This window comes from Sinocyclocheilus anshuiensis, unplaced genomic scaffold (assembly GCF_001515605.1).
Source record: "Sinocyclocheilus anshuiensis isolate Anshui unplaced genomic scaffold, SAMN03320099.WGS_v1.1 scaffold2751, whole genome shotgun sequence".
In the NCBI taxonomy this organism is placed as follows: Eukaryota; Metazoa; Chordata; class Actinopteri; order Cypriniformes; family Cyprinidae; genus Sinocyclocheilus; species Sinocyclocheilus anshuiensis.
In genome coordinates this window covers 269,105-281,448 of record NW_015541086.1, presented here as the reverse complement: position 1 = coordinate 281,448, position 12,344 = coordinate 269,105, and the positions used below count along the sequence as shown (strand labels likewise).

Genomic DNA, 12,344 nt, shown 5'->3' with positions numbered 1-12,344 from the left:
CTTGCAACATGTTTAGCTATCACAGATATTATACTTAGCTTTTTTGGCTTCTGATTGCAAATGTAGCCAAAATTTGGAGCGCTTAGATTAGCGAGCAAGGTCCTGGCTGACCGCTAGGTCCGGTCCTCACAGATGAAGAAAAAAAAAAGTGCATAGGAATCGATAGGCGGAATCGAAATTTTAATTTGACAAGTATCCGATTCCTGACCTTAAGTATCCGATTCTGGAATCGGAATCGATTTTCAATTCCCAACCCTAGTGCCAAAGCTGCTTCAGCAAAGTATTGAGCAAATGCTGTGAATACCTATGTACATGTGATGTGATTTCAAACAAAATTCTTTCACTTTGTCATTATGGGGTATTGTTTGTAGAATTTGAGGAAAATAATTAATTTAATCCATTTTGGAATAAGGCTGTAACGTAATAAAATGTGGAAAAAGTGAAGCGCTGTGAATACTTTCCGGATGCACTGTATAACATACATTTACATTGTAAATAAATTAAAGATCCATCTTTGATTGTTGAAAGACTTCCTGGTGCATTTCACTTACAGCCAATAAAATTTCCTGGAGCATTTTCATCGGTCACGTGTGGATCTATTCTGAATGGTTAATAACTTTTGACAATGTTTAATCCAGGAACAAAGAGAATTAATTTATACTGCAAGAGCACGTGGATCGTCATTGTGCAGTATCTGAGTGAGAAGACAGGCTGCTCATTTGTATAGGCCTACTTTAGAGCTCGCATCTAGTTATCTGCGATTACATGATTACAGCGATTACATATTACTGTCCTCTCGTGTTACAATAATGTGCTCGTGACATTTGTGGGAATGATTAAAATAATGCAGAATACCTGCAATCCCGCACAGACTTTCATACGCTGTAATTGAAACAAATGAGTGACAGGAGGCGGGTGCTTGTCAAAAACGAGAGAGCGAGACGCAGCTGGTATCTATAGATTTTGAGGAAAAGGAGTATTGGAACCATGTCAGATATTTCAGTATTGATATGTATCAAAATATATACTTTATATTTATGATAACACTACCATGAGGATTTTTTTCTCCAAACTTTCAGTCTGAGCTCCTCTGTATGATCAGCTATCAACTGTCATGGTCAGCTCTTCAAACCTGCTGCAGCGGTGTTTTTTCCCAGTTCACATATCGGGGCTTGTATTGGCCCGTTTGCATTCAGATATCTTTATTGGCTACCGAAATGGCTGCCAAAGTTTTGAATATTAATTCAAATTGTAGGCATACTCAGTAACAAATTATGATTTAAAAGGAACAAAGTAGGTTATGCACCTGCAGCCATGCCCCCACACAGAGCACAAACCAGAGCCCATCGCTGACCCAAAGCTGAATCTAATGCCCGCCATGGACTCTGTGCCCTCAACGATCAATTCAAGTCACCTTTATTTTTATAGCGCATAATAAAATACTGTCACAGCAGCTTTACAGTGTCAAACAGGAAAATAGTTTGTCAATAATGCAAGAGGACATTAACAAAGAGTAATTTTTCAAGCTAAAGTCAGTTAATTGAAGATTAAGTGATGTCATCATGCATTTCAGCTCTCTTCCAACAGTGTCTGTGCAATCAGTCAAGTGTCCCTAACTAAGCAAGCCAAAGGCGACGCCTTTGCCAAGTGGCCCCTCTCTGTCCACAATAGTGGACAAAGGTTTGCTACATTTTGATTGGATCTTGGTTGACTAACATAAGCAAACTGTCCAACGCCATCAGATAAAGATGCCAGGACAACAGCCAGACACCTCTTAGAGGGCAAGAAGAATACCTTTGGTACCAAGCCTGGGAAGGACAGGACTTCTCATTGTTCAAAATGCCCCTCACCCACCTCGAGACTGATCCCTAAGGTTTGGACTGTGACTGCCATAAAAATTCCTTAGGACCTCTGGACGCAGAAGCAGTGGGTGAAACAAAGAGAGATTGCAGAGATCCATCCAAATCCATTCATAACTATGTTTTCAAACCTTAAAACGGATGCAAACTACAACACACCCATCTCATACTTATTCAGAGAAATAAGTATTCTCAGTGACAGTGATGTGTAATGCGATATTTTACACAAACTCAGCTGTTATTGGACCAGTGAATGTATGCATGACAGTCTTTCTCCATCATGTTTGGACTTAATGGGCCTCATTTACGAAACGAACGACAGGTCAGATTGTGCCGAGGACTTATCTGGTTCCTGTGGTCTTGTGCCAATGGTCTTCAAGATCTTCGCAGGGGATCTGTCTCGGGGGCAGGGATGCCATAAGGGGGGGAAGGTTAGGACGATTCTAAGGGCCCGACGATGGAGGGGGGCCCCCTGAGGGAGAAACACGATTTCTACCGAGGGGAATGCGATCGCGTGGGGGACCCCCTGTAACGCGATTTACCGAGAGGAACGCGATTTCTAACGAGGGGTCCAAAGGATCCCCCCCAGAACACAATTGTGATTCTACTGAGGGTGACGCCCCACCCCCCGATAGCGGGGGCCCGAGTGAATATGCTGTCCAGGGGGCCCAGAAACCGTAGCGGCGCCCCGGTGCATCTAGTTGACATTGTCCCTGACATTCAGGGCTGTAGAGGTCGTCTCTAGGTGCTGATCCACCATCTGGTCTGGATATGGACTGGATCTGAGTGGCTATGGTGACCTCGGAATAAGAATGAAACATTATATATAAACATTATCTTATTATACACACGATATTAGAGTAGATGCCATTATTTTTAGAATGTATCAAGTACATTGGGTGTTATGGGAAGTGTTCCCATTCTGGTTGACCTAATTAATGCAGCCTAACAATCTTTTAACAGATTTGAATTATAGAAATGCGATAGTATATTATGTGTATGCCAGGTTAAAGAGATGGGTCTTTAATCTAGATTTAAACTGACACAGTGTTGTGACGAGTCAGAAGCGTGTGGATCCATTTGCAGCTTTTATTAGAATAGTCAGACAATACAAGGTCAAATACCGGCAAGGTAGAACAGCAGAGACAAGGCTGAGACAGAGTCGAGTACCAGGTGAGAGATCGGGGCAGGCAGCAAGCAATCAGAGTCCAGGGGAAACAATCCAAGTCGGGGCAGGCAGATAACAATCAGAGTAACGGGAAACAGTCCAATAACAGATGCACAGAAAATCAAACACGGGTATGACGCTCGGAAATGACAGCCAGGGCAAATCAAGACTTCGCAGAGAGTCTGTGTGTGTGAGTGGTTTTTATATGTGTGTGTGTATATGAGGTGCAGGTGTGGATGATTAATCAGTCCCAGGCATGAGGGGTGATGGGATTTGGAGTCCGAATGGGAATGTCTAATATTCGGGAGACGGTTCCCTCTGGTGGTGCGGAGGAGGCGGTAAGGGAGCCTCCTCTGTAACAGAGCCCTCCCCCTGCGAGCGGCTCCCGACGCAAGGAAGCACACGACGCCGGGGTCTCCCACGGGGTCGGTTTCTCCGGATGCTTTCTGTGAAACTGCTGAGTGAGTGTGGGGTGCAGGATATCTCCAGCGTTGACCCAAGATCGCTCCTCCGGAGAACAACGCTAGGTAGATTGTTCCAGAGTTTGGGCGCTAAATAGGAAAAGGATCTGCTGCCCACAGTTGATTTTGATATTGTTGGTATTAGCAAATGGCCAGAGTTTTGAGATCGCAGTGGATGTGAAGGACAATAATGCGATAAGAGCTCACTCAAATGTTGAGGAGCTAAACCATTCAGGGCTTTATAAGTAATTATCAAGATTTTAAAATGTATTCTATGTTAAACAGGGAGCCAATGCAGAGTTGACAGAACCAGGCTATTATGGTCGTACTTCCTGGGTTTAGTAAGAACTCTAGCTGCTGCATTTTGGACCAGCTGGAATTTGTTTATTAAGTGTATTTGTTTATTAAACTTAATTTCCAGCGATATCGTCAGCTTGATTGCACAGATACTATTTGAACTGAGCTGAGCTGGACGATGGCATCACTGAATCAATGATGAACTGACTTTTAACTGAAATTGAGTGTTTACTGTTGTCATTTTGTATTATTACACACTATTTTTCCTATTTAATACTTTAATAAGTAATTAGCAAGATTTTTTAAATATATACGATGTTTAAGAGCCAGTGTAGTGTTGACAGATCCAGGCTAATATGGTCATACTTCCTAGTTCTATTAAGAACTCTAGCTGCTGCATTGGACCAGCTGTAATTTGTTTATTAAATGCGCTGAGCAACCACCCAATAAAGCATTACAATAATCCAAACTTGAGGTCATGAATGCATGAATTAAAATGAAACGTGGCTTTCAAAGGAAAGCTAACACCATGTTTCCAGATGATATCTCCCAAGGGTAACATGTAAACGTGAAAAGCAACAGTCCTAGTACTGAGCCTTGTGGTACTCAATACTGCACTTGCAATATATATGATACCTCATCATTCACTACCACGAATTGATGACTGTCAGATAAGTAAGATTTGAACCATGCCAATGCAATTCCACTAATGCCAACATAATTTTGTAGTCTACTCAAAAGAATGTTGTGGTTGATAGTGTCAAACGTAGCACTAAGATTCAGTAGCACTAACAGAGAAATACAACCACAATCGGATGATAAGAGCAATTCATTTGTAACTCTGATGAGAGCAGTCTCAGTACTATGATACGGTCTAAATCCTGAATGGAAATCCTCACAGATACCATTTCTCTCTAAGAAGGAACATAGCTGAGAGGATACTGCCTTTTCTATTATTTTTGACAGAAAAAGGAGATTTGAGATTGGTCTGTAATTATCTGCTTCTCTAGGATCAAGTTGTTGATTTTTTTTTTTATTGAGAGGCTTAATAACAGCCAATTTCAAGGTTTTGGGGACATATCCTAAAGATAGAGAATGAGTGGAATTGTTCCTCAGGGGATCTATATTGCATCTGATACGATACTGTAGCTGACGGCTGCATGGTTAGAATATTATTTTTAAAGGTGGGGTAAGTGATTTCTGGTAGCCAATGTTGATATTTCAGATCACCAAAACAAACGCCCTACCCCAAAAGGGTCTTGCCACATATACAGTACATACGCAACCCAGACAACGATTATGGCGGAATCTGCTGTATTATTATCTGCAGTATTAAACATATTATCTTACTTTTCGGACACACTTTGGGAGCTGACCGGGGGTACGCGTACCCCTAGTGGTCTGTCACGTAATTGCAGGGGGTTTGCTGAATCATTACAAAAATATTTAAGACATTTTTTTTTATTATCATAAACTGACACGTTATTTTATTGTATATTGACACTGATATAATTATCAAAACCAGTACATTTTAGGTTAAAGTTCAAGTTACTATAGGTGTGCTTTACATTTAAATATTCGCGTGAACAGCTCATAACAGCTCTTTGGAGCACTATGAACTGGTAGGCCTGTCACGATAATTACTACGACTTATCACGATAAATGGACATGACCGTGATACGTTTTAGTATATTGCCCATTGTGTTTAAATGGGTGTTTGTTTACATGAAAAGTTAATTTCACCAATATTTTAGCCGATCGCACTGCCTCTGTCATCTCGTCTGCTCTCTGTGTGTGAGGTAAAGGCGGGGCTCAGGCTACTCCACACACACACTCATATACACACAGTGTTGCCAACTTTGTCTTTGACTTTGTCGCTAGATTTAGCGACTTTTCAGACCCCCTTAGCGATTTTTTTCCAAAAAAAACACCTTGCGACAAATCTAGTGACTTCTTGGACAAACCTTATTTAGTCTCTGATGGCGCTTTTCCACTGCTTGGTACGACTCGGCTCGGCATGGCTCAGTACGGTACTGCACGGAACGGCTCAGCTCGGTTTGCGTTTCCACTGGAGTTCAGTACCGCTTTAGAGTGGGCGGGATTATTCACGTGTCATTTATAGTTGCACCGCCTCTACTGCCGCGACTCCTGAAAAACTTTTTCATTCTGCCTCGCCCCATCAAGCTCTTGCTGGATCCGCTCCTCTGCTATCAACGAGAGGAACGTCTGTACTTCCTCAACAGACAGCGAAACAGCCACTTTTTGGTTGTTAAAAAAGGTGCGCTCGTTCAAAACAGTTGCGTTCGATCCTTCTCTGGCTGTGCTGATTTAAATCTAGCAGTTCTGTTGTGTTTGTGTCGCAAGTTCAGTGACGCAGGTAGTAACGATTCTCTCCAGCCAATCCGTGATCAGCAGAGTTTACACGTCATGTTTTGGTTACGGTACGGTTCACTTGGAACCTCAACCGAGGTGGTACTAAAAAAAGTACCAGGTACTGTATCCAGTGGAAAACCCCCCAAAAGTGAACCGTACCATGCCGTACCATGCAGTGGAAAAGCGCCATGAGACCCGGGGATACTGCCGCGCGAGGTCGAGGTCTTGTTTTCCCAGCGCGCACACACCTCTCTCTGCGTCTGATCTGTTCAGCGAGCGGCAGCGAGGAGCAGTGCTTTCGGTTAAAATAGATATTCTGTCGCTTCTAACTCTATTTTACAAGCAAATATAGCCGAAATCACAGCACAGCCATTGTCTTTATCTTATGTGTATTTGATTTCATTAGACGACGTCTCGATTATAAACAGAACTGACAACAGAAACAGTGAAATATATCAATGAAAACAGTTCTGTTGAGAATTTGGCTGCATTAAAATACAGTTTGTGAGCACAGAGAGGCAAGACAATACAACGCATTTACGTCATGAATATGCTAATTGGCGTATGACGTCATTTAGCGACATTTCAAGCAGGCTTTAGCTACTTTCCATTGAAAGAAGTTGGCAACACTGTATACACAGAGAGAGAGAGAGAGAGGGCTGACTGCAGAAATGAGGGTGTGCAATTACCTGGGTCTGTCTTTCTTCAGGTCAAGTCATATAATCATGAAAAAACATCAGTTTGCCATCAGCTGTCAAAAGATGAAAGTGTTTTCTTTGTCGTAGTATCCTTTCAGCACTTAAGTGGCATTGAATCAATGGCATTGATCTCTATGAAGTGAAACATCAGCTTCAGTGTTTACCCATGTGATGCTCTGATTGTCGATTGAACCTTGTAAAATGGCACTCAAAGTTAAATTAATTTCAACACCTTGTTTAATTCATGAATGAATCAGTTGTTAAGTGTATCCGTTGAATGAATGGTTTTTAATGATGACTCCCTTGTAAAGTCAATCCATTGCCACCACCTGCTGGCGTAACAATGACTGACAGCCCAGCGCTGATACTGAAACATCAGTATATAGTCAGTGGCATAAAATGGTCTTAAAATGACAATATTGTTTCTCGCAATTATTACTGGGGTGGTATATCGCCAAATAAAAAAAATAGTTATCGAGACCAGCCTATGGACAGGTGGCTTAAAAAACTTGATGGGCCATCTACCAGTGGACCTGACACAAGAGAAAAGCTAAGAAAAATGGACAACACAAAAACATATCAATATTAAGGGGGGGGGTGGGGTCCATGAGGATATTTTGAGATATTATGGGGGTCCAGTACTCAAAAAAGGGCTGCCCCACACATATGTACGCAACCCATGCAACGATAATGGCGGAATCTGCTGTATTATTCTCTGCTGTATTAAACATATTATCTTACTTTTCGGACACACTTTGGGAGCTGACACTTGAAACAGACAGTGGAGGAGGTTTAGACTCTCCAGGCTTATAGGGTGTGGAAATTAATGTGTTTTTATCATAGCTGAAGGGAACGACAATACAATTGCAGATGAACAAACAAGCGAACATGACACACAAGCATATTCAAGCAAAAGCCAGCATATATTAGTTCTGTGAAACAAAGCAAAACCAATGTTACTCAACTATCGAGAAGAAACAAAGCAACCTCAGTGTCCGATCGCAGGCCTTCCCGCTCCTTGAGTTGTCTCCAGCGCTGGAAAACTGATCCGATATTTACACGGGTCCTACTTCTTGCATTATCGTAAGCCTTCTTTTGTTCCGCAGACGTTTTCCTCTTTTATTTTTTATCTGCCATCTCTATCTTTCTGTCGTCGCTCGGCTCGGCTAATGTCCGTCCTGTGCACTGAGTGCTCTCTCCTCCCCATCATGAGTAGACACGCCCCTTACTGCTGATTGGTTATTGGTTTGTTTTGGTACTCAGCCCGACTCAGTTTTCTAAAGCATTTTTTTAAAAATACATACCCCACCTTTAATAGTATCAATCTTGGAAGAATGGGATCTGAGAAAATGTCTTGCTTCCTCTGGGGAGTGCAGCATCTTAGGTTCCCCTTGTTTCAAAATGAGCTTCATCGTTGCAGGATAAAGAAGAAAATTCTGGATACCAGCTTCCCTCATTTCCTTCTGAATTGGTGCAAATGCACTACTTCTTTTTACAGTCATGGGAGAAAAGTTTGGAAAGAAGGTCAGCGTTGCTCCGTCACTTGTTTTCACTAGGTCATGAAGTCTGGCATCCCACAGAACGAGCTCCCTGTCTGTGTACCGCAAAAGTTTAAAGAGAAAAAGACATGGTTTAACGTGATCTGATGAGGCCTTTGTATAGATGTGATGTGCTCGCTCCACTTCAATCTCTCTACCTGCCAGAGAAGGGAGTCACAACGGTAGCAATCTTAAAAAAAAAAAAACACATAAAAATTCCATCAGTGAGGGAACTTTCTTTTGTTCCCTCATCTCACCTATAAGAAAATCGAGTTTAGAGCATAGCGACTGGACAACTGAGATCTGAGAGGCAAACTCACTTCGCATCGCTGTAAGTTTGAATCTTAAAATGCCCTCAAAGCTTGCTACAGCGATCGGCATTTTGTCATCCATATCACTCGTGGTTGTTGTCTTGGAATTTTTTCTTAATCGGAGAAGATGACAGTGATAAATCCTGCAATTTCCAATTGTGTGCCATCTGGTAAAGCAAAATTATCGAAGAAAACTTCAAATAAAACCAAAAGAACGGCAAAAAGGGGCCAGGTATCCAGAGCTCTACTCGAGTGTGACTAGGTCCATGAGCACATCATGTGATTCCTCAAAATTAAATTTTTTTTACTAACCATGTATAAACGTTGTTTTCTCGAAAACACAAACATGTACATTCATGCTGCTCACATATTATTGTAGCCCAGTTAGTGCTGAATACAGTGTAATCAGACTTTAGACATGAATATGTTTTTAAGATACTGAAAAAAGCACAAATGTCAGGGCATTTCAAAACTTCTCCAGGGCCCCAAAACCCCCTCAGACCCCAGAGGGTTAAATATGGATTAAATATGTCAATCAAAGTATTGACATAAAGTAAATAAACCCATGTGTTAGAAGACTCAAAATGTTCCCATTCAAAATAATCCACTTTTTTATTGTTTTTGTCATTTATATATCGTTTTATCGTATTTTATTTTATGGCATAAATTACACTGTACTGTACTGTGCTGTACAGTAAAAAGCACTGCCGTCACTAATATATTACTGTAACAGTAGTCAAATAGCTGGAGGTCTTAAGCATGTATATGATAAATAATTAGTTGAGATTAAATGTTAAAATGTTATATTATCATAACCAGTAATATTTTTATGTTCATTTAAAAATTAAATTTTCACAATTCCAGCCTTACAATGGTGTTTGAGAGGAACTAAAACTACAGTCCTCTAAAACTACATTTCGACAGAGAAAACCTTTTTTGAGCCTTACAATGGTTCAAATCTTCAACTTGCACCACCTGGTGGTGATTTCGCAAATGAGTTTCACATGGGACTGAGTTGAATTTACCTTCACAACCTTTAATTCTAAGAAGCATGCCTGCAGGGTGCAGTGTGTCCACACTTGATGAATTGTATGCTACTGTGTAGCATGCACATTCTTAAAGGCCAGATCTGTATTTTATTTTTTATTTTATTTTTTTGAAGAAGACAAATTTGAATTTATGAGTATTTTATGAGCTTTGTGGTTCAGGGTTAAGTATACTGTATTAATGTGAGTCTTTGGTATGTCATTGCATTAACATGCTTTCTTTGAAAATGCTTTTATTAAAGGGGTCATATGATGCGATTTCAATTTTTCCTTTCTCTTTGAAGTGTTACAAGCTCTTGGTACATAAAGAAGATCTGTAAAGTTAGAGCTGATCCGTGCTGGTCGCTGAGGAAATGCATCAACTTCGCGCTGTGGATCGCCGGATCGGCTTTCACTGTTGACAAAGCGGAGTCTAGCCCGGGGTCGTCACATGTGGTTGCCGCAAGCCCGCTGGCCTCCGCTCACTCTAGCCCGGCCGCCGCTCACTCTCACCTGGCCCCTCCGCTCACTCTAAGCCGCCGGCCTGAAAGTGAAACTACTTTGTTTGGCCTTCCAAAAGAGGACACGACTAGAAATCAGTGGTTAAGTTGTATTTACAACACTGTTCCAGAACAGGTCAACCCAAATATTCAGATGTGTGCAGATGTGTGTTTCCTGATCCAGGTAGAGTAGACTACAATGCCAGCTGTTCTGACTCACAGACTGTAAATACGTTTTTTATATTAAAGAATTTGCCACTGACGATTCAAACGCGAGTTTTGAGCAGTGTAGAGTAGCGCTTGTTGTTTGTCATATATCCGATCACAAATGCAGACATGGTTTTATGTTTACGCGGCACGATGCAACACATAAAAAGACAGTATATGTCATTATAATCCGTCCCCACTGGATGCAAGAAATGCCTCGTTTATAATGGGTTTTAATGTTTTTGTCTCGTCGCTCCGGCCTGACAGGGCATCACAGTATGGTAAGGGGTGTAACATTTCCATCACACGCTTGAGGTATTTGGCCAATCACAACACACTGGATAGCTGGCCAATCAGAGCACACCTCGCTTTTCAGACCGATGAGCTTTGTAAAAATCGACGCGTTTCAGAAAGGCGGGGTTAGAGGAGAAACAATAATGTACAGTATGTGGAAAATAATGTGTTTTTTGAACCTTAAACCGCATAAACATTTCATTACACCAAATACACAAAATAATGTTCTTTTTAGCAACATCATATGACCCCTTTAAAGTGTTCTTCAATTCAAAACCTCAGTTTAATGATATTAAAGCATAATGTTTCCTGAGTTCTGTTCATGTTTGCTCTTTGTTGACATTGACATTCAGAACATTGTCTTGTTCTCTGCTTTAATGGCTTTCAGCAAAAAAATATGATTGTCTACGTGGAGAGGAAAGTCATTGACGATCCAGCCATGGCTAATGAGAGCTTTGTCTCCATCAAGAAGAACATTTGCACTTTTAGAGAAGGTGAGGCATTATCCAAAAAGCACTTTATTATACCTCATGTAGTTTGTGTGGTTGTGTGTGTATTAGGGATGTAACGATATTATCAATATTGTGGTATCGCGATAGCAAAACTGTCTCAAAATGATTGTGGTCACATGACAATATGAAACGAGGCCTTCCGGGCAAAAAGTGTAGATTTTTTAAATATACTTAAACTTTTTATTCTAACATAAAAGGTCTTTAAAGTTGTGTTTTGGGCCATTATGCTTTGGCACAGTATCTGTCAAACGAGCTAAAACCGAAAGCACAATATGGCTTAATTCCTTCATCAAGTCTGTTTTCGCTGTTTTCGTTTTCAAAGCACTTCGTTCACACGATCAGCTTGTGATCCAGTGTTTTCCATGCCTCAGAACGGCTCAGTTCACAGTGAATGCAGTGAACTCGTTTATTGCATGTGCTGTGAGTTTAGCGCATGTTTGGGAATGCAACGGCCATCAGTTATGCTTTATTTTCACTTTTGCATAATTCCCAACATTTTAATGGGCAAATGATTCCAGCATTTCACTAGATTTGTAGTGAGACACATTTTTGTAAGCCAGTTTTCACTGAAGCTGGAGTTTTCTGTCAAAATAAAAGCTGTCTTAAATAAAAGTGCAGTATGAATTGCTAACAGCTAGCTGTTTAAATGGGTTACGTTACTGAAGTCCAAATTCAAAATATCTCTTTCAAGTGTAGAAATTAGGAAATAAGTATTGTAATTTCCCTACTGTAGTGTAAAGCAAAAATAATATACCTATGAAATATTCATTTAAATTTATTTTACAGTGCAACTGTTTTACAATATATGGCTATTACTGTCATAGGAATAACAATAATATACAATTATTATTATTATTATTATATTCAAATTTGTTTCACTTCTAAAACACCAGTGTGAATGTAATTTAGACTGAGACAGTATAACAGATAAAACGAGGGTTGAGTACTCTTTAAAGTTCAGGTACAAGTCAATTCACTGACTTAAAGGGTTAGTTCACCCAAAAATAAAAATTAGCCCATAAATTACTCACCCTCAAGTCATCCTAGGTGTATATGACTTTCTTCTTTCAGACGAATCCAGTCGAAGTTATATTAAAAATT

At 40.6% G+C, this 12,344-nt stretch overlaps 1 protein-coding gene across 1 annotated transcript in view; it reads left to right on the top strand.

Annotated features, from left to right (window-relative positions):
- The window catches only part of LOC107690718 (NAD kinase-like), a 73,536-nt gene that overhangs the window by 31,015 nt on the left and 30,177 nt on the right, over positions 1–12,344 (top strand). The window contains exon 5 of the mRNA XM_016489124.1: positions 11,120–11,225. Within this exon, the coding sequence (XP_016344610.1) occupies positions 11,120–11,225 (106 nt within the window). The remainder of the gene's footprint in view (positions 1–11,119; positions 11,226–12,344) is intronic.